Below are 24405 nucleotides of genomic sequence, written 5' to 3' on the forward strand. Positions count from 1 at the left end.
AAAAAATATACATTGATATATGCATTGCTTTTGAAACCTTGATAACATATAAATTATTTGCCTTAATAAATAAATCATTAGATAAACATGAATGTACTATATATGAATGTTTAATGTTGAGGCAACATTGCCACAGTTATCATAATTACGGTTGCCTTGGTTTTTGGTTAACTGCCTTCAGCGCTTACAGCGCTTTGATTAAAGTATGACAAGAATAATGCTCATATTGAATAATATTGGAAGTCAGTGCAATGATTTAAGATTTGCAAGTATTTAAAGAACTATGTTCAATTTATAAAATGGAAACTTGTAACTATGTGACCATGACTTGCTCGTAGAAAGAAAACTACCATGATGTTTTTGTGATTTGCATTTAGATGTGTCTTAATGATGCAAGTTCTAGAAATGCTGATCTATAAGAAAAAAGGTCTATCCATCGAGGAAGACTGAAAGAGAATGCACAAGAAGAAAAACATGGCTTTTATTCTGTATGGGATCTTAATAACGAAGTGCAAAGTCACAGAAAACATACAACCGGAGTAAAACCGACGTAATAGAGACGAATGAAAAAGAAACAGTAGATGTTTGGTCTCGTTGGTTATGTGACCCGAAAAAACGAATGTCTATTTGCGGATTTTAATTTAAAAAAACCCAACGATATTCAGGTCAATTTTCCAGTTTAAATATTTAACTATTTTTGCACCATCTATAATACACTATTTATAAAATTTGATAAAATAAAAGAAGCTTTTGCATTGAAGAACATGATATATAAATATATAAAATAGATAAGTAACTACATACCTCTGCTAGAACAAACAGTTTAGGAGAATCATGATCAAATACAAAATTGCTACATTGAAATTCCTTCTTTAGATCGTCACATCTTGTCATCTTACTGAGTAACCAAACCTATAAAATACATGTACTTAATATGTACATACAAGGGTTATAAAACAACTTTTTAATATTGGTCAGGAATTTAAATGGTCAAAGAAGGCTTCTACACAATGAATAAGTCGATCTTAATCCAATTTCAATCAATCTAAATAAAGTAATGAACTATTTAATACCGATTAATATTTTTAAAGAAAATAGACAATAACGTTATTATGATCTTCCTACAGACAAAAACATTTAAAAAAAGAATTGTTTTCCCTAAATTAGTTTAGCCATGGAGAAAAAAAATCCAAACTCGGTGAGAGAAATTTTATTTTTGCAAAAAGCGTACTTACAACTTGTGTAGCCTGTATTTAGTTGTCCGTTGCATTTATGTTTTCATTTATATAAGATTTAAAAAAATATATTAATCATTACGCTGTTACATTTTTTTTCTATCCTTTCTTCTCGATTAAGTGTCGGTTGTAAAGGACTTTAAAACACTTGTTTTTGTTTAAAAATAACAAGGTAAAACACTTGAACGACAAATAACGTTTCATTTAAAAAAAAATCGCAAGGGTTCCGCGGAATCCAGTGTCTCGCCTACTTTTGCTGTTGTTTACCGGGATTTTTAAAAATTTTCCCATAGATACTATCTTTTGATTGTAAGAAATTTCTGTCCAAGTTTGGGAAAAAATCCAGGATGGTTTATGAATCTAATACATGTTTTAAAAACTTTAACTGCGTACAGTTTTTGTATGTTAACTGGAAGAAATTTTAAGTCCATTTATAAGTAAAATACGGATAAACAGGACATAAATTGAAAATTTTCTTCTAGATACTAGCTTTTGATCATAAACAAGCTTTTGCCCAAGTTTGGTACAAATCCATGTTAGTTTAAGAAAGATATTAACATTTCAAAAACTTTAACCACAGTTTGAATATTTGTGGACCACGACTCTGACAACAGATCGTAGGATCGCTATGTCTCGTTTTCGTGACAGAAGTCGCAGGCTCGTCAAAAATTGCTTTTGTAGGCTATAATAGAAAAAAGTACTGAAATACAACGGTGTCATCGTTTCTACGACAATCATGTTGACTCTCTTAATACTGGATATATTATATATTGTGATACCTAGCTTTGAAAAAAGTGTCGTTAAATGTCATAAGGCATCATCTTAAATGCTCATTTAATTTTGGTTGCTGTATCATTGACGCATATTCAATATTTGAATGTACTGTTAGTTGGTTCTAGTTATACAAAGGATATACTTAACTACGAATCAAGAAACAGCAATCAATCAATCGAGCCTTAAATTCAGCTGATAAGGCCACTTCGCAGTCGTTACAATGGGTAGTAAAATCATTATGACTAATATAAATACAGTTACAGAAATACTTTAACAAAGACGCGCAATGTACGTCAGATCCTCCCCCCCCCCCCATTTCTTTCCTATTACTGCGTGCACTTTCCTCATTTAGTATACTCTTTATCAATTTTTCTGCGATGCCCTATCTCCTTATGATACCAAATCAGTGTATGTAAATGAAAATATTGAAATAAAAAGAAAACACAACGTATGCGTCTATTCAATCAATTCATAGAGTTCTCATTCGACCCCCGAAAAACTAACGCCAAAACAATAGATGATATCTATAATTGAAACATTCCCCTAAAAAACACAAGTGCACAAACGTGGCATGCAGAGTATTCGATATAAGTGAAATGCATAATGGTGAAATAGTATCATGGCATACCTTTAGTAGTTGTTTAAAATGCTATACATATACATAATTAATGTTTTTTACATGAAATTTTAATGGTTTTCAATCTTTTTCGAGAAAGAATAGTATAGATAATAGTGTCTGGGTGTCAAAATGGATTTTTAACCATTAGAAATTTTAAAGTTATGGGGAATTGTTTACATATGTTACGATTTATAATGATAGAATATTTTCTTTATGAAGTATTACTCAAATAAAATTGCGAATGGAAATGGGGAATGTGCCAAAGAGACAACAACCCGACCATAGAGCAGAAGGTCACCAACAGGTCTTCAATGCAACGAGAAATTCCAGTACCTAGAGGCGTGCTTCAGCTGGCCCCTAAACAAATATATACTAGTTCAGTGATAATGAACGCCATACTAAACTCCAAATTGTACACAAGAAACTAAAAGTTAAAATAATACAAGACTAACAAAGGCCAGAGGCTCCTGACTTGGGACAGGCGCAAAAATGCGGCGGGGTTAAACATGTTTGTGAGATCTCAACCCTCCCCCTATACCTCTAGCCAATGCAGAAAAGTAAACGCATAACAATACGCACATTAAAATTCAATTCAAGAGTAGTCCGAGTCTGATGTCAGAAGATGTAACCAAAGAAAATAAACAAAATGACAATAATACATAAATAACATCAGACTACTAGCAGTTAACTGACATGCCAGCTCCAGACTTCAATTAAACTGATTGAAAAATTATGTCTTCATCATATGAATATCAGGCACAATCCTACCCGTGAGGGGTTTAGTATCATACTATCATAACATAAATGAGAAGAACATAACCCGTGTCATGCCAACAACTGGTTTATTAATAATAAATGTGTTTAGTTCCGATGCAAAGACCCTATAAATGAATCAATATTAACGCCAAAATATGCAATCTTTAATGACCTGACAACAGTATCGTAACTATATCCCTTCTTAATAAGTCTATTTAAAGGTTTTGTTAGCTTCTGAGGTGAATACTGACATTTTTGTGCTTTATAAAGAATATTTCATAAAATATTGGATGTGAAATACCTGAACGTATAAGAAGTCTGCATGTTGAGCTATATTTCCGAATGATATCCTTATACCAATGATAAAATTTAGTAAATGTTTTGACTAGTTTGTGATATCGAAAACCCTGGTGTAATAGTTGTTCAGTAATACATAAATTTCTCTCGTTAAAATCTAAAACATTGTTACATACACGAGCGAATCGTACAAGTTGAGATATATAAACACCGTAAGATGGTGACAAGGGAACGTCACCATCTAAAAATGGATAATTAACGATAGGAAATGAGAAATCATCTCTTTTATCATAAATTTTAGTATTAAGCTTTCCGTTAATGATATATATATCAAGATCGAGGAAAGGGCAGTGGTCATTGTTAGTATTAGCTTTATTTAAAGTAAGTTCAACAGGATAAAATTCTTTAGTATACATACTGAAGTCGTCATTATTGAGAGCCAAAATATCATCCAAATATCTAAAAGTATTATTAAATTTGTGTATCAGATGTTGTTTCGATGGGTCTTTGCTGATTTTTGACATAAATTGTAACTCATAGCAATACAAAAACAGGTCCGCAATAAGTGGTGCACAGTTAGTCTCCATTGGAATTCCGATAACCTGACGATATACGGAATCTCCAAAGCGAACAAAAATGTTATCTTGTAAAAATTCAAGGGCAGATAAAGTATCAAAGCATGTCCAATTGACATAATTTTTTTGTTTATTGCTATTAAAAAAAATGACCTAAAAGTGTTTGAACATATATATTCACATTCTGACTTTTTAAATGCCCATTTAATAAGGTATGTGCATTTTTTCTTAATGAGAATTTGAGGCAATGTGATATATAGGGAAGAAAAATCAAAACTTTGAACAGATTCAAAATCACCAATATAAGCATGCAATTTATCAAGTACTTCCAACGAGTTTTTGACACTCCAAAAGTAATTAATTGCAATATTTTCGAAGCCCTTATTTGAACAATTTATTATCAGGTTTTTGATTGTACCAAGTGTACTGGTAAGAAAAATAAATAATTTAGTAGTGGAACAATGGCTTGAAGACGAAATAAATCTATATTTGTAAGGTGTTTTGTGTAGTGTTGGAAGCCAATACATAGTTGGGACTTTCATTATTTTTGGTTCTGCTTGTAAAGGGGTAGCTAAAAGTTTATGTTTGTTACAGATGTCGTTTTCTGAAAATGGAGTCAGTTGGAATGTTGGCGAATTGTTGTGTTTTATTTTTGTAGAATCTCAATGTAAAATTTACGTCAAACAATAATAATATTGTTAGCAGCTTTATGGGCCGGGACAAAAACAAATTCCTTGGCTAGTTCTTTTAGTTTATGTTTGATACGAGAAATAGGTTTATTGTGGTTATTGTTAAGAATAAAATGTTCTTTAAAATGTTGAATACGTATATCAACTATGTTCATTACTGAATTAAAAAAAGAGTCCAAAGATTTTTTGTCAGCTTTTTCCCGTTTTATCCATTTCAAACAGTAAGAACGGAGTGAGTCGTTGATGATATCACGAGCACTTTGGAATTTATGATTTATAATAAAACCAAAAATGTGTCCATAATACACGGGTGCTCAATCGCACTATTACTTTCTATGTTCAGTGGACCGTGAAATTGTGACCAAAACTCTAATTTGGCATTAAAACGAGAAAGATCATATGATAAGAAACATTTGTACTAAGTTTCAAGTTGCTAGGACTACAACTTCATCAAAAACTACCTTGACCAAAAAGTTTAACCTGAAGCGGAACGGACGGACGGACGGATTGACGGTACGGCGATCGAACGAACGGACGGACGAAAGGACGCACATACCAGAAAACATAATGCCTATTAAAGGTCTCACCTGTATGAAATAAAATGCTAATGTTGAAAAAAGAAGTAGTTAAACATGCTTAATATACAAAATCAATGAAAACAAACCATAACTGAAGATACAATGTCACGGCCAACAATTTTCTATGAAATAAGGCATGTCAATTATAATACAAATTCACACGAATATTAAATGGTTCCCTTTAAACTGATCTATTTATAAGTTGTTACATGTAATCCATAAACTTTCAAAGCCAATAAAACATGACTGAGGGGGATAAGGTCAACTAATCTCCATGGGAATGAGATGCGTTTATGCTTTAACAGCTGACCTTTTATTTGTGGCCTTCCTGAAACTGACATACTCATAAACTTTTCCATTTTACATAGCTTATTATAACACGCATTGTGTAAGTTTACTGATAAAAAAGAATGCATATGTTTCTAGTTTTCATGTTTCGACAACCATTTTTTTAAGATTCTCGATTTTGCAAAGATTGTTTTGATGACTCGTTAAACCCCTGTCACCTCATTGTAAGTTTATTTTTTTTACCAAGCCTGGTCGCACATCAATTACGTATAAGATGATTCGTTATACCCCACCAACTCATTTCAAGGTTTTTACACAAACCTGGTAGTACATCAATTATAAAACAAGTTCTTACCAACAAAAAAAGAGATACTACTACAATAAACCTAGTCACAAGTCTATTATATATAGACACATAGAAAACTAGGAGTGCTAAACAGAAAATAAAAATAAATAGCATCTATATTGCTCTATTTATTGAATGGATACATAGAGAATAATACATGGCAAAATCCGTATCGCATGCTGTATCACCACGAGAAACCAATATCAGTCCCGAGGGCTGATATTGGTCGAGTGGTGATACAACATGTGATACGGATTTTGCCATATATTATTCTGTTTATCATATATTTTTACAGAATCAGATTCATGGGATATCAATTTTGTTTTTAAATCGTTCGAAATTATAAGCAAAAAAAGAACATTGTCTTTTTTATATACAAATACAAACATTTATTGACACACACACAATTATAATAATTGGCAAAGGCCCATATTTCAGTACATTATAGCAATGAATACAGCATAGTTGAATATGTTATAGTTAAGAAGCTAAAATCTCGGTTCTATATATGACACCAGACATATGTATATAAAAATTGCTCGTAAAGTTACTGGGCAATAATTTTTTGAAAAATATCGATTTTAGTTAAAATGATAGGACAGTTTTGTTAGTGGGAACTCATTTTTTCCCTATCATGCCAGGAAATAAAGCAACTAGACGTCATAGGTCAAACGTTGACGTCATTCGCATTATGATGTCACGCCAGGTATGCGATACGGGTTTGTGCTATGCGATACGGGTTTAGCTATGCGATACGGGTTTAGCTATGCGATACGGGGTATGCGATACAGGGTAGTCGATCACAGACTTGAAAAAAGAACCTTTATTAGATATACAAAATTTCTGTATTTTGTACTAAGTATATGATAAATGCATCTATTCGAACGACTGATTTCTAGTTGGAGATATTAACAAAGGAAATAGATTGAAGAAGGCGATGGCAAATATCCTTTATCGTTCAATTTTTCAGTTTGGTGCAACAGATTGCATGATAATGTCGAAGTGTTTGACCGTTGTTAATTCATCAAAGTATCTTAACCAGAAACATAAAAAAGAAAAATTACAAAAAATATCGAACTCCAAGGAAAATTTCAAACGGAATGTCATTTATCAAATAGCAAAATCAAAAGCTCAAACACATCACACGCGGAACGGAACACAACGGTCATATTCCTGACTTTGTACTGGCATTTCCTTACATAGGAAATCGGTGCATTATGTTTGCGCGCATTACCATTATGTTTGCACGCATTACCATTACGTTTGCGCGCCAAGAAACATTACGTTTGCTTGCAGCTTTCGATTACATTTGTGCGCATTTTTTGACAGGTTAACGTAGTGCGCCCATAGTGCGCCCATACGAAATGGTAGATTAAACCTGATTTTATAGCTTTTCAAACCTCTGACTTGTATGACATTCCACATTTGCATGTAATCGAGTCGATTACATTGATAATAATGTGTCAGACATGATAAGCAAAAATGTTAAAATTTGGGGTATAACAGGCACCTGTGTATTATTATCTTAATTACAATATAAATTAACAACTGTGTCAACAAAATAAATAAAATGGCATAATATAGACAAGACACATAAGAAAAATGAAAGACAAGAATACAAAAAAGACCACAGCACAATAACAGAATAGCGGGATGTATAAATACCGAGCCACGCTATAAGGATACTAAAAAGGACTATTCAAGCCAAACTAAAGACCAGTATAGACATTTCTGTTTATTTCTATAGTCTTACAACAATGTTCATTGTATCCCAAACATTAACCCTTTAATGTAAATGAATATAAAAAAGAAAAATATTTGTAAAGATCATCACATCTCCTTATTCTTTTATAAAGAAAATAAATATAAAATGTATGTATTTCCTGATTTTGTTGTATAATATTTCCGACACGTATGTCGCACCTATGCACCTATCAAATGCCCCCTTTTTAAAATAACATAAATATCATCGGTACCAGGAAAAATGTAGTATCTACTCACATGAGTTTCATTAATATCAGGTATCTGGAAAAGGAGCTCCATGACCTATCAATATTTTTAGTTTGTTTTTATCCTTAACTGATGCTCTTCCGACATACAGTATCAATTTTAATCTCTTCATTTATTTGATTTCACCTAAGAACATTCTTAACTACATTATTATTATACATATGAATGTCACCAATAACTGAAAAAAAATCCAGTAAATAAATTATTGATATAAGGATTAGGTCTGCTAATAGCAGTCAACACCCAGCAGGAAAAATTGGAAGTTCCAACCCTTTTACATATCTATAGATAATCGTTATCAAAAGCAAACATTATGAAAATGCTTTAACAAAGTCTTGTACACTAACGTCTTGTGATGATTTAAAAGTGTCACTGATTAAAACTCTTAAAAGTGTTCATTGGGGTTTTTACTTCTACGGGGTAAACAAATTACCTTCTTTAATAGTTATCCCATAAGGACGCGGTGTGTAAGTGTAAGATCATCCCGATGGCCGGAGGCCAGAGGGTTATCTTACACACACACAAAGTCCGAATGGGATAACTATTTTACATCCCAGCTGTTTTAGATTAGACGAAAAACCATTTACAATTCATAAAATCTAGTTTAGAACGCCACACAACCATTATAATATACTTTGTATATTATTATATGATGTATACCCTTTATGACCCCCTAACACGAGGAGTAGATATCAAACAATGTCAACTCGCCCCACTGGCCAATCGGCCCACACTATATCGCCACTTTATGAAAAAATCGCTTACTCTTGAAACCGACTCGCCCAACTTTAAAAAAGTGTAAAATCAAATTGAACAATCAGTCTGACAACTCATTTATTTAACGAAAAGGGTTTAAACCCCACTGAGTAAAGGTATGCCAACTCGTTCCGGTTATAAAAATATCTTGCTTCCTTTAAGTATGTTAAATTTCTGATAGTTCGTATCCAGTCGTCCTGGTGAAGTGGTATGTGTCGTGGCTTGATATGCTAAAGGTCTTGAGTTCGAATCCCAGCATATACACTGGATTTTTTCTACGTAAATTTTGATAGATAGTCTTCTCCGTATAACTAATTATAAGTTTTATACTGCATTTGACATTCCCGCCAAAATGTTAAAGAACAAAGGAAAGCATGCATAACAAAGAAGCGTAAACTGGGGTGATCTGGTAGGGGTGATCCGGCTCAGATCACCCCTGTTAGAACAAAGGAGCTGGGATGTAAACTTTCATCTCTCTATTTGACACCTTTGTTATATCAGAGACATATAATACAATTGTATTATATGTCTCTGGTTATATGTCGTAAAAAAGACCATATACTGATTAAATTAAATGATAAGAATAAAACATTACGCTTTAAAAAAAAATTCTTGTTGTTTTAATTTAAAACATTCAGATTAATGAGGTATATAATATATTAGAACGAACATATTTTGATATGCGTGGTCAACATTCAGTTAATTCAGGAACATATATATCAGGAGTATATTAGATATACTGTTTAGTTTAAACACATTTTATTTGATTAAGTACAAATTGGATAAGACACAGGTCAAACAGACTTATGAAGTCTTCTCCATTTAACATTTATAGTAAAAATAATACATAATATATGTATGAGCATGCATGTATAAGTATAGATTCTACCACTGCATCGAGTGTAATACGATATTTATCCACTCGAGACAGTTTAATTTTCAAATTTAAAACACCATGCTCGCCGAGCGTTTTAAAAATATTTAAAATTTAACTGTCGAGTGTGGATAAATATCGTATTACACGAGATTTGGTGGTGGAATCTGTTTCTCTAATGATTTTCAAACAATACGCAGGCAAACTTATTCCTTCTTTTCGACTGATCTGCATATATGGATTTATGTCAAAAGACAGAGAAGTGAAGAAAGAAAGAAAAAAATAATACAGAAAAAACAAGAACACAAAAATAAAATACAAATTAAACAAACGAAAAAAATCTTCACGATTAACACCACAGCGGCAAGAAGGGTCAGTAATAATATTGACCCTATATAGATCATAGTTTAAGGGTGATGCAAAACATAGAGTTGGGTAAGAATAATATTCAGTTTTCGAATTCCAAATTTATATTGCTTGGGTACAAATATGTAAATCTGAGGATATTTTTTTTAGTTCAGTTTTAAAGTTATTTATTGATTTCGCATCACGAGTTGAATCATCAAGATTATTTCAATTTTCCAAAGACGTATAGTTTATAGAATAAATGAATCATTAGTCAATGCTAGTCTGCAGAACGGAATAATGATGCTATACTGTTCCCAGGTTAAATGCTTGCGAAAGCACAATATGCTGGTTCAGAAATATGAATAAAAGAATATAAAAATAAATACAAAACAATTTGACATGAATATGAATGGATCTGCGTTCTCATAAGATATGAAATAAAAATGCTAAAAGAATAAAATAATAAACAAGCATAAATGAGTTGAAAGGCTGATACATTCATCACATGTAAGACGTTACACCACTTTCTCCATTTCTGATTGCGGTTTGTTCAGTATAACACTGCACTCCACTTTTATTACAACATTTGTCGTGGATAAATATGCGTAGCTGATACATAGCAAAGAAAGCCATGTGAACGACAGGAACACCAATACATGTGAGAACTACGACATATATGATAGTCGTTCCAGCTTGGTCCCAGTCTAAAACCGGATATATTGCTGCTCCATCTCCCCCAACTTGATAAATCACGGAAAATATTACATAAATAACACCGATTACTAACGGATATATAACATGTAATAATCGAACAGGTTTGGCACAGACAAAAAAACTCAACAGAACATACACTGAGTTTATAGCGTGTTTTTCTATACTAGTTGGGTCACCAGCTGAAAAAAAGAAAAACATTTTCAATATTAATTCATCTCATTTTTATATTTCTTTTCCAAATCAACTCATATTTAATTTTAAAAATAAGTCATTAATCTAAAGCCTTTCTTTAAATCTATCTATGGAAGTTAATTTATTACATAATTCCCTCTATTTATCAAATGTTGTTTTAATGATTCACGATTAAAAATAGATAGTTTCTCGGTCTCACTTCATAGATAACCTGTTTGTTACGTAACAGAATTCGATTATCTTATTGTGTCCGTGTAACCCGTAAATCCGACTGATTTTTCTTACATATCTATTGAGAAGATATTTTGAATGATGTTTAATATCTTACTTTTTTTTATTATATCTTAATGTCGTGAACCGTTTCCCTATTTGTCTTGGTTATAATTGGTTCCTTTTTTTACAGCGGATTACCGTGAGGGCATCCCAGTGTATTGTTATCGCCTAGAATTCCATTACGTAATATTCGTTTTAGGTTTTTAACCGATCTATAAACATGATGAATACGTAGACAGCATCAAGTGCAAACTGATATTCCTTATCGTTATCTATTTTTTAAAGAAGATAAATTAATAATATTAAAATGTTTTGATATATGTATATACATACAAGTAAAAAATCATTAACATCTATGCACACACATGCGGAAGAATATCTGAAGAATGTTTGCAAGCTCAAGGAACGATAACTCTTAAACATTTTTTAGTGGGAAAATACGATTCCCTTCTCAAATCCATTCTATTGAAAAAATCGAATTATTACAGAAGAGTGACGTGTTCACCGTGCACTTCCACTGCACATTTATTAATATAGAAGAGTAGAATGATATACAAATGCATGAAAATTATATATAAATGTAACTGTAATATACTGATTTGTATCACTACAATATAAAAGTCATTACGGTGAGGATGAATTCCCTGTCATTAATCTATCATCCAAACACGAACTTGTCATAGAACAAAATGTTATCTGTACATTAATCCCTCTTTCATGTATAGAGATGTGATTTTTTTTCTGAGACAAGTGCTTATCGGGCAATCCACAAGAACTTGCGGTCATGCGATGTTCAGTACTTTAGTACTTTGATTATTCTCTTTCTGTTATATGTATAGTCGACTACTTGAATGTGTGTCTGAGAACAGTTCCTTTACAACAGTGGCTATTTTTGTGTATTTTTTGTTGTTTTGTCAGTTTCCTTCTCGGGTGTTCTATTGGAGGTTTATACGGTATTTATAATTTTAGATGACCCTTAGCTAGTCAGATGCCAGAATTGTACTATAAATGTCTAAAGATTATGCAGTGTCGTTTTGGTAATTAATTTTATTTTCATGTTTCTCTGATATTTCCAACGGCACATATGTAAATGTGTAAATGAATCCATTTTTTTTACAATTTTTTTCATTTGCCGTATGATTCAGCGATTGCCAAATACTATAAGAGCTTGTCTTTATACTATATTGTAGTTGAACACGGTTGGTTGACTGCAATGTATCTGTATTGGTTTAGTTGTGTTGTTTAGTTGTTGCGTCATTTATATTAAACCCCCACCTATTACAAAAGCAGCTAGTAGTTCCATTTTACTGATATATTGTTAAAGTTTTTTTTATACATTGTACATGTAATTAGAACCATTTTCATAACAGCGTGAACAACCAGAATACTTATGTTGGTAATAATACTGAATCGTTTATTTTTCACGCGTTTGTCATCGGCTATCGATAACAGTGATTTAACACTCACCCAGTCTGTCAGAGGCGATCCAGTTGGGATTTAAATATAATAAAAGAGTAAAGTACATGCAGGTGCACGAGAAAAAAAATTAAGTATTCAACCTTTAAATCATCACACATGGTTTAGTCCTTTGCTAATAATTCGTTGTATTTGATTTAGGCGTTTAGAACCTATGGCGACTCAACAGTTACAGTGCTCTAGCTAGAATTCAAAAGGGACAGGGTGCCAGTGAAGGGCAGGACACTTTTTTATGATAGGAGAAGGCACTGCTCATTTCTTTTGTCTACGTCCCTGCGTGTATCACGAGTTCACATATTTTTTTACTGTATATATTGTCAATAAAGATGCATAAGTTGTTGTTATGATTATTTATTCTATAAAATTTGCATAAGAAAAGTCATTCATACTACATGTTCATAAAACATGGCAATACACATTCATACTATTAACCAAAAGAGGCAAAATAAACTTACTATTCTCCCCCCACCCCCTCTCCTTCCAAAAAATGAACATAAACTAACCATCTCCTAGTTTACCATACATGAACATGACAGAGTAGTTGTATTTCAAAATTTTCATCTAGAGCTTGGCCCTCAAAACTTTTTTATTGTTTGTGTTTAGAAATATATTATTTAGTGTAGCTTCATCATGTTGATTTGTGATGAGAGTTTAACTACACACTTCCATTTTTGTAAGTTGATAGCTTGACACCATTCAAACAATTTATTGTACATATTTCTTACTTGAGAATGTATAAAACATGGATTGCCAAAAGTATGATTATCAAAAATAAATTGCAATATATTTTTTTTGTATGTTCAAAGACAGTTAGTATCCTTAAGGTAACATTCTTATATAATTTTGTATTCAATTGGTTATTTTTTCCTATTTTTAGTGCTAGATAATATTTCAGGAGCACAATTTTGTCATAAGCTTTTTCAGGGGAAGTAACTCCAAAATTAATTTCCAACATGTTTACGTCTGCTTGTCGCTCACAAGTTGAGATGGACGATGTTTCTGTGAAGGCAAAAGTTGATTACTTCAATTCAATTCTAAATTCATGAAAGTGTTCATTCATTCACTCTTCCATTGTGACTATATTTATGACAAAAAGGTACATTGTCTTAATTAAATTACCTAGTAATTAACACCTTTGAAGTCTTATCCACAATAATTGATTGTAATGACATGATTAACCTCGTTACCTGGGGGCAATCACCAGGTGTTATATATGTAATTTAACTTCTGTTAAGAAATCGATGAAACAAAAGGCAATTTTACCAAAACAGCACAAGGGTTTTTCAGAAAACGGCGTCAGGGCAGAAGGGCGCGGCTGAGGGCACACAGGGCGCGGCTTAGGGCACCCAGGGCGCGGCGCCCTTCTATTTTGGGCTAACGAGACCACTGAGTTAAAATTTTCATAACACGAACGATATGACAAGTGAGCGTTACAGACGAACGTTCACCTAATCTAACCCAGTCAATTGAGAACCTGAGCCGGTCAAGGAATGGTCTTGTCAACGCTGTTACGAAAATGATTCTATATTTCATGACATATAAATGAGATTTCATATCTTTACTTACTTGGTGTCAGTAAGCCATAGAATGCTATAGTTATCAAGACACTTATACTGTTACTAATCTCAAACAATATCCAAAGTAGTTTTAAATACCATGGCATTTGATCTTTATTGTCTGGAAAAAAAATATTTTTAACATAGGAGTTAAGTACAGCTCTTTACAAGAACCAGGTAGCGTGCCATATACATGTGATTTATGAGGGTTTTAGATTTTATCTATAAATGGCCTAGAAAAAAAGACGTGTATTTTATATCGATCTATAGAATCAAGTAAGAAATAAATAGTGAGATAAATTGACGAAGTGAATTTTGAAATGTCTACCACTTCGGTCATTGGGCCATTTTTTTGTTTTTCCCATGGCAAAATATGGCATAGGGGAGTTAGGCGAATGTACTTTTAAAAAATTGCTCCAATCACATTTGTTACGCATGTATTCATCAATATAACTGTAATCAAGCCGGTTTAATCAAAAAAATTCAAACAATTGAAATTCTATTTTGCAATAATGCATCTCAAATGCAGAATCCTGCTTTCCTGTCTGTGACTTTTCTAATTCGTATAAAATGGTGTACCACTATTTCCCTACATATTTTATCGGGTTTTATATGATTATTATAATAATTATAACAGCAATAAAAACCTACCTGACTTAGGAGATAAATGTACAATATCAGATCTCCTCACATGGACATATAAAGTAACAATAAAATCCACAAGATTATAAAATCCCACCAGCATATAGCCCCAGTTTGTCAAATATATGAAGTAATATGGATCACCGTCTCCACCATTTTTGTATACATTGTACGGATCAAGAGAAAACCATACAATATGCCATACTAACCAAAATCCACTGCATATAGGATATAAGATTCTAGGGCCACACTATCAATAAAAAGAAAAAGATACACACATTGCATAAATTATCAATTTTTACAACACTGATATTTATTTTTTAATAATCTTTAATATACTTTTTATTTTTAACTTAGCCCCTGAAATGGAATAATAGAAACAAATTCAACGCTTTCAAAATTGTGTCTTAATTGAAATGTTAAACTCTGAAGCGGTATTTTGAAGCGGTATAACATGTTTAACCCCGCCACATCTTTAGGTATGTGCCTGTTCCAAGTCAAGAGCCTGTAATTCAGTGGTTGTCGTTTGTTTATGTGTTGCATATTTGTTTTTCGTTCATTTTTTTTATATAAATAAGTCCGTTAGTTTTCTCGTTTGAATTGTTTTACATTGTCTTATCGGGGCCTTTTATAGCTGACTATGCGGTAGGGGCTTTGTTCATTGTTGAAGGCCGTACGGTGACCTATAGTTGTTAATGTCTGTGTCATTTTGGTCTCTTGTGAACAGTTGTGTCATTGGCAATCATACCACATCTTCTTTTTTATATTGTACAAAAAAGATTGATAAGACTATATATCAGCAACAAAATAAAACGAAAATGCTCACATATTTACATCTGTATATTTCATTGTATGGGAGAATACATTTGAAAGTATACGAATAATGTTTATATCTAATCATATTGGAAGACAGTACACTGATTTTATGTTTGTATCTGTGATGTCTATAAAAGCACTATGTTCGACTTATAAAAGGAAAACTTGTATCTTTGTGATCGTAATTGGCAAGTAGAAAACAGACTAACATGAGGATTTTGGGGTTTTACATTAAGAGGTGTCTTATTGATGCATTTTCTCTCAATAATGATCTATAAGAACAAAGGTCTGTCCCGCGTGGTAGACTGCGAAACAATACCTTGCATTTCCACGGCAATCACGTTGACTCTTTTATTCCAGGATTTTTTTTATATTGGGATACCTAACTTAAAAAAAAGTGTCGTTAAATGTCATAAGGCATCATCTTTATAAATGCTCATTTAATCTAGAACGTGACATTTTGATTGCTGTATCATTGACACATATTCAATGTTTGAATGTACTGTTAGTTTGTTCTAGTTATACAAAAGATATACGCAACTGAGCATCAAGAAACAACAATCAACCAATCGAGCCTTTTTATTCAGCTGAGAAGGTCACTTCGCAGTCTTAACCATGGGTAGTAAAATCAAAATATATAATACAGTTACAGTGAAACTTTAACAAAGACGCGAAATGTACTTCAAATTCCCCCCGCTTTCTTTCCTATTACCGCTTCCTTATTTAGTATACTCTTTCTCATTTTTTTTGCGATGCCCTTTCTCCTTATGGTACACAACCAGTGTATGTAAATCAAAATTTTGAAAAAAAGGAAACATAACGTATGTGTCTATTCAATCAATTTATAAAGAATGCCTTGACAAGAAGAAAAACAATGACTTTTATTTTGTATGGAATCTTTATTACGAAGTGCGAAGTCACGTTGAACACATAGCATGTGTAAGACCGATGTAGTAGAGACGGATAACACAGAAACAGTAGATGTTTGACCTCAATGGTTGTGTGACCGAAAAAACGAATGTCTTTTTGAAGATTTAAAAAGAAAAATACATTATTCAGGTCAACTTTAAATATAAAACTATTTTTGAATTTTATAATTTTATAATGACACGATGATGAAATAAAAGAAGCTTTTGCATTACAGAAATGATATATAAATACATATGGATGGAGAGTTGTCTCATTGGCACTCATACCACATGACATCTTCCTATATCTACATAAGAAAGATAAGTAACTACATACCTCTGCTAGAACAAACAGTTTAGGGGAATCATGATTAAATACAAAACTGCTACATTGGAATTCCTTCTTTAAATCATCACATCTTGTCATCTTACGGAATAACCAAACCTGTAAAATACATGTACTTATGTACTTACAATGTTTATAAAACGACTTTTTAATTTAGGTCAGGAATTTAAATGGTCAAAGAAGGCTTCTACACAGTGAATAAGTCGAACTTAATCCAATTTCAAACAATCTAAATAAGGTAATGCACTATTTAATATCGATATACTAATCAATAACTTTTTAACAAGATAGACAATAAATTAATTTTGATCTTCCTAAAGACAAAAACTTATTTAAAAAAAATGGTGTTCTCTCTGACTTAGTTTTGCCATGGAGATAAAAAGACAGAAATTTCATATTTGCAAAATGCGTACTTACAACTTGTGTAGCCTGTATTTAGTTGTCCGTTGGAATTATGTCTTCCTTTATATAAGCTTTTAAAATTTGATTAATCGATACGTTATCATATGACACAAATACATATTTTTTTCCATCTGTCCTTTCCGATTAAGTTCCGGCCTGTGAAGGACTTTAAAATACTTGTTTTTGTTTAAAAAAAGGTATAGTTGTTAATGTCAGTGTCATTTTGGTCTTTTGTGGACAGTTGTCTCATTGGCAATCAAACCACATCTTCTTTTTTATAAAACACTCGAACGGCAAATGGTGTTTCATCTTAAAAAAAAGTGCTTTGGTATACAATAATAAAAAAAAGTACTGGAAATTCAACTGTGTCATCGTATCCACGGCAATCATGTTGACTCTTGTATTCCAGTATACATTCTATATTGTGATACCTAACTTTAAAAAAAGTTTAGTGTATAAACTTGTAAGACGTAAATGATTATCTAATACAGCACGTACATTATCATTGCTGTATCTTTGGCGCGTATATATCAAATATCTGAATATACTTTTAGTTTGTTCTAAACAAACAGAAGATATACTCCACTGAGTATCAAGAAACAGCAATCGTTCAATCGAGCGGTTTATTCACCCTAGGAGGTCATCTCGCAGCCTTAACAATAGACAATAAAATCAAAATGACTAAATAACTAAATCTCAACTATACAAAACATCTACAACGGAAAAAAGCTATACAGTACCAATACCTAAACAGTTAAAATGAAGGTATTTGTATAACACACTTTTTCATATAACTTTACCAAAAGACACGCAATGTACGTCAAATTTACACTCTTTCTCTCCTATAACTGCTTTCTTCCTTTAGTATCTTCTTTCTCCACTCTCTACGGTGCCCTTTCTCTTTGTGATACCACATCAATGTATTTTTATTATTAAGTGAAAATGTTGAAATAAAAGGAAGTTGTAGAGTCAAACAACTCCCCTCCTCCTTCTAAAAAAACCCAACCCCAAAACAATGGATATCATTAATAATTGAAACATGCCCCTAGAAATAACGCAGTTGCACAAACGTGGCATGCAGAGTATTCAATATTAGTGTTATGCATAATGGTAAAATAGTATTACTTAAAGTATTATGTTCACACATAAGGCAGCAACCATTTAATTTTCGGGGGGGGGGGGGGGGGGGAGGAGGGCTATGGTTTTTTTTAGAAAAAAAAGTTTGTTTCCAGTTTTTGGAGAAAAAAATAATTTGTTTTTGATTCTGAGAAAAAAAAATTGTTTGTTTCACCCTCAGCTGCCACTATATGTAATGCTAAAATTGAAAGAAAAAAATTGTTTTCGACTTGTCGCGAAAAAAATAGATTGTTTTTTCGCCGCAGGCGAAAAAAAAGTTTGTACAGAAAAAAAAAACCATAGCCCCCCCCCCCCAGAAAATCAAATGGTTGCTGCCTAAAGTTCAATGAAGTTGTTTAAAAATGCTATATATATATGTTGTGTACAAGATGTAAGTTTGTACAAAAAGTAATTTGTACAAGGTTTTTGTAAAAGTTATAAGTTTTTTATACCTACCTTTTTGCAACAGGTGATACAAGTTTTCTTTTAAAATATTTCAGTAAAATGTCTAAAATTCAAATCTATATACTTCAATCTAACATTTAGCGCCATTCTCATTGTCCTAAAACTGGAAATGAGGATACCTGAATGGTTTAAATTTTTGTTTTATTTTTCTCCATATACCAAAATCATATCCTTAAAAAGTCTTTTTATGTTCTAAAAATGTTTTTTTTTATATCAATGCTCAGTATAAGACTATATTATGTAGTTGTGGAAATATGACAGACATAAAAGAAACAAAATACTGTTTGCTTGCATCATCCATGTGTGTAAAGCGGTTGGTAATAGTCTGATAACTTGTACAAACATTTTGTACAAATTATAATTTGTACAGCATTTCAACTTGTACACAACATATATACGTATACATAATTTTTTTTAAATGAAATTTTTTATTGTTTGCAATCTATTTCGAAGAGAATTTGAGAACAGCTATTAGTGTCAACGGTGTAAAACTTGATTTTTAACAATAAGAAATTTAAAAATTATGCGAATTGTTTACTCTATATGTGCAGCGATATATGATTATAGAGTATTTTGTACGCTATATAAATTATGCATATTACTTCGAAATTTATTATTTTATAATAAAAATAAACTATTGACCAATAGAAAGGTCTCACCTGTATGTTATAAAATGCAAAAGTCGAAAAAAATAGCAGTACTTTAACATGTAAAATATACAAAATCAAGTAAAAATAAACCATGACTGAAGGTACAGGGCCAAGTAATTTTCTAGGTTATCATGGTATGTCGTTGTAATACAACTTCATACCAAATATAAAAATGGTTTAAACTGAGCTTTTCACAAACTTTAACAACTCAATCACGACCTTCCTTTTTGGGCATGGAACCTTGTGATACAAATTCACAGAGGTCCATACACTTAAACACAAATTAATGTCCTTGTTCTTGGTCCCTTTTCTTAAACGGTCAGGACAATAACCTCAATCCCAACCTGCTTTATAGTAGTATAGAAATTTATGGTACAATCTTATTGAGATCAATATCGTCTTAATGAAGTTATTGTCTGAAAAACAAATGGTTTAGCACGACGACAACATCACACCATTATACGACCGCAAATTGTTGATACCGCCAACACTAGAAACAGCACGCCAACGTTTCTTGAATCCGTCAATGTGAGACAAAACTAGCACCAAGTTCTTATCATAACTTAGTTTAATTATTCATTCTTGCAAAGTATTTTTACTATAGAATTTGCATCCTTTTCCATTTTACGTCTTTTATATAGCACCTATTGAGTAAAGATAGAAAAGAATGCATATTCAAGGTGGTTGAAATATGTTTCTAGTATGCATGTTTCAGCAACCATTCATTTGAGCACTTCTAGAATTTGTAAAGATAGTTCAGATGAATATTAATCCCCCCTTTCAACGCAAGTTTTTATACCTAACCTTGTCGCACATCAATTACGCATATAATTTCTTACCAACAAAAACGAGGATAAAAATACTCAAAAGTACAAAGACACATAGACAACTATAAGATACCAAACATAAAAATAAAAAGAAACAGATCTATATTGCTCTATTTAGTGCTATGATACATGTACCTGTTCTAAACGACTGATTTCTAGTTGGGGATATTTATAACATTGGAAATAGTACGAGTCTATGACAGATATCTTTTATCGTTCTTTGTTTCTCTGTTTGGTTTACCAGACAGCATAACAATGTCAAAGTGTTTGTCGATAGTTAATTCATCAAAATGTTTACCCAGAAGCATATCAAAAAGTAAAATAACCGCAAAAATACCGAACTCCAATGAAAATTAAAAACGGAATGTCCCTTTTCAAATGGCAAAATCAAAAGCTAGAAAATGGTAGGTTAAACCTGGTTTTATAGCTTGCTAAACCGCTCACTTGTATGACAGTCACATATAAATCTTTCATATTGACAACAATGTGTGAGCAAAACAAACAGACATGATAGGCAATAAAATGTCAAAAATAGAGGTATAGCATGCAGCCAACATTGTGTTATTATCTTAAACACAATATCAACTAATAACTGTGTCAACAAAATAAAATAAAATGGCATAATATAGACAGTCTATAGACAAGACACATAAGAAAAATGAAAGACAAGAATACAAAAAATGACCATAGCACAAAAACACAATAGCGGGAGTGTATACAAACCGAGCCACGCTTTAATGATATTACAAACAATGGGCTAAATAAACCAAAGCTAAAGACCAGTATAGATATTTCTGTTTAATTCTATTGTTATCTTACTACAATGTTCATTGTATCCCAATTATTAACCCTTTCAATGTAAATGAATATAAAAAAGACAAATATTAGTAAAGAACATCACTATCCTTATTTTTATAAAGAAAATAAATCTAAAAAGTACGTATTTCCTTATTTTGTTGTATGATATTTCCGACACGTCTGTTCACCTATCAGAAGCCCCTATTTTTGTAAATAACATAAATATCATCGATACCAGGGAAAATGTAGTATGTACTTACATGAGTTTCATTAATATCGGATATTCCTTATTCTAGCTAGAGTACTTTAAATTGCAGCTATCGTATACTAAGGTTATTCAAAGTATTCTAAATTACAAGTACAAAATATCACTATGTTTATAAAATTTCAAAATTATGATAATAGATTTTAATCAGCTATTATACATATCCTCGTTATAATCATATAACTTCATAATCATATAGAGTTTATAATCTTACTGATAACCACTGTCACCTGGGAAAACTTTTTAATTTATCGATTTATATGTAGTTAAAATGTCCCATAAGAAACATAAACGATTAAACCTGCATTTTTTAAAGACTAAAAAATGGTGAATGACTAAGTGTTCAAAGATGACTTTGTCGTTAAGCCTTTTGCCCTGTCTGATAACTTTTATCTCAGGTGTAAAAAATAGAAAAAAGTTTACTTTATCAAGTATCAAAAATATTTGTTGTTAAATGAAAACCAGTTTGGTTTCAAAAAGGGCTATTCCACTATAGACAGAATATTTACTCTGCATATTTAATTTGAATTACTGAGACAAAAAAGAAAAAAAACTTGTTTGTGCTTTTATTGATTTTGCTAAAGCTTTCGATACAGTTAGAAGATCTGGTCTTTGGTCAAAACTCAGTATACATACAGTGAATTAAAAGATGTATATACTACAACTGTTGAGCGATCTATTACCCCTGTTTCGAGCTGAGTACAGATACAGCCGATATTTAAAGACACTAAACAGTTATTGTCTTTATCCGGCAATTAATTCTGTATTTTTTTGAGTATTTTGAATGCCAGAAAATCTCACATTTTTTGCATTTATTTTCGATTTGAAATCGCTTGAAGCCCGCGTAGTAATATTAAAATCACACATTCAGCTAAAAAAAAAAAAAAAAAAGAGTTTCTAATGGTCAACAATAATACATCGCTCAAGGTGAATAATTATCTATTTTAACATCACAACTTATTTCAACAGTAAACCATTGTCCAATTTGAAACAGAAGTGTTCGAGTTGTCCTACGCTTCCGCATTTTGAACTGAACTTTACATTAACTTTATAAACATGCATGCTGAAATTGACATGGTTGATTTTGTTACACATTCATACACATTCAAGTTTTGAAATCGATGATTGTCGTCGTAGAAAATACTGCTGTTCATGTACTCGTCAACAGCAATACTCAAACGTAGTCCGGCAGTAAGCGGAGCTTTAGAACGATATCTGTATAGTATACAGATACAGCATATCTGTAGGGCTGTATCTGCATAGTAGGACACCCAATTGCAGGATAAATAACACTATATTTAATATCATGTATACAAATGTGAAATCACGAATTTTTAGTGATGGGGAATATTCATACTACTTTCCATGTAATGTAGGTGTAAGACAGGGAGAATATTTATCTCCCATATTTTTTTTCTATTGATTTAAATGATTTAGAAAGCTTTTTTCAGAACAAAAATATAAATGGTTTGAAATCTTTATCAGATCAAATAGAGAACGAGCTAAATATGTATTTAAAACTGTTTGTTGTATTGTACGCAGATGACAGTGTACTTAAGTCAGAAACACAAGCAGATCTACAAAAACAATTAGGCGCTTTAAAGGAATAGTATGATTGATACATGGAAATCTATCCATGTCCTTTATAGTCTTTAAACATCGTTTTTATGTCTTTAGTGCAAATTAAATAAAAAAAGCTTAGGATTACATAGCCAAAGATAATTTAAAGATAAAATCATTATTGAAAACGTCATTTTTGATTAATTAAAGGCAGCAGCAGATTACCGATATTAACATCACATTAAATCATAATTTTTTTTTTTATATTAAATGTTCCTATTTAAAGGACATTAACATTTGAACAAAATATGTTAGATATCAGTTGCACGTAACATGATATCTTACTAAAGTATTTTTTAGACGCTTGTACCTAGTTTTTAATTTTAAATAGTCATTATTATGTATGATGTTCCCCCTAGGGATTAAAGGTTAGAAAGTTGTTCAGAATAATTTTCATTTGAATAGTAATATATTTGTTTTCAAACAGAGAATCTAGTAAAAATTTCAGCCCCTCCACAATATAAATGACGTGGCTGTTCTTCTATACAAATAATCATTTGATCAAAAAAAGAGGGTTGGAAATAGATAAAGATGTAGTAAACTAAGAACTGACACACAGAAAGCACTCAGTCAAGTGCATGTAACACGAAAAACGAATATCCATACATGTAAGTCACAGTATGATTTCCAATTCAGTGTGAATCAGTAAGATTCTCAAAACTATAAAACACGAATGTGTTGTATCTGGCTTGTTTTAAAAGTGACATGAAAAGTTTTGCATTATTAAATTCATCAGTTATAATGTCCCTTTATTGTAGCGACAAATGAACAAACTTCACGTTATTTGTTTCAAAACTGAAAATGCGCGTCAATGACGATTTCTGGTATTTCCGTCTAATAAACGGAGGAAAGGATTGTTTCTGCCTTAAATATATCAATAATATTTAAGAGTAAACAACACACAATAGCTATTACACTAATTAAATGTTTAAGTAAATTATAATGTGCATTTTAACCAGGAAATAATGACCTTATACAGGTTATTTTTGTTATTCAATGTCTGCTTGTGTTGTGTTTTATCTTGTCCCATTATTCTCTATATAGACCACCTTGATAAGTTATTATTGTGCTACTGTAATTTTTTATATTCTTGTCTTCTATTTTTTTTTATGTATTTTGTCTATATGCTTTTTTGTAGTTCTTTGTTATATTTGGAGTGGCTCTGTTATACACCCATTTTTTTAAAAACATTTT

General features: G+C 31.7%; 1 protein-coding gene across 1 annotated transcript; it reads right to left on the minus strand.

Annotated features, from left to right (window-relative positions):
• Positions 1-8264: 8264 nt before the first annotated feature.
• Positions 8265-22080, minus strand: LOC143043243 (protein rolling stone-like). Its single transcript, XM_076215646.1, has 5 exons — positions 21587-22080; positions 17060-17167; positions 15008-15248; positions 14367-14477; positions 8265-11038 (listed from the first exon to the last, which is right to left on the minus strand). The coding sequence occupies exons 2-5, from the start codon at positions 17147-17149 to the stop codon at positions 10647-10649; spliced, it is 834 nt and encodes a 277-aa protein (XP_076071761.1). The 5' UTR covers positions 17150-17167; positions 21587-22080; the 3' UTR covers positions 8265-10646.
• Between the last annotated feature and the right edge of the window lie 2325 nt (positions 22081-24405).

The sequence above is a fragment of the Mytilus galloprovincialis genome, chromosome 1 (assembly GCF_965363235.1).
Source record: "Mytilus galloprovincialis chromosome 1, xbMytGall1.hap1.1, whole genome shotgun sequence".
Taxonomy (NCBI): Eukaryota; Metazoa; Mollusca; class Bivalvia; order Mytilida; family Mytilidae; genus Mytilus; species Mytilus galloprovincialis.

Excerpts from the sequence above, each read along its gene's own strand:
- LOC143043243 (XM_076215646.1), bottom strand. The coding sequence starts at position 17,149 with ATGACAAGATGTGATGATTTAAAGAAGGAATTCCAATGTAGCAGTTTT. Across the intron at positions 14,478-15,007 it reads ACATTTATCTCCTAAGTCAG|ACAATAAAGATCAAATGCCA; the intron begins GTAGGTTTTTAT and ends TTTTTTTTCCAG. Across the intron at positions 11,039-14,366 it reads CTATGGCTTACTGACACCAA|CTGGTGACCCAACTAGTATA; the intron begins GTAAGTAAAGAT and ends TCTTTTTTTCAG.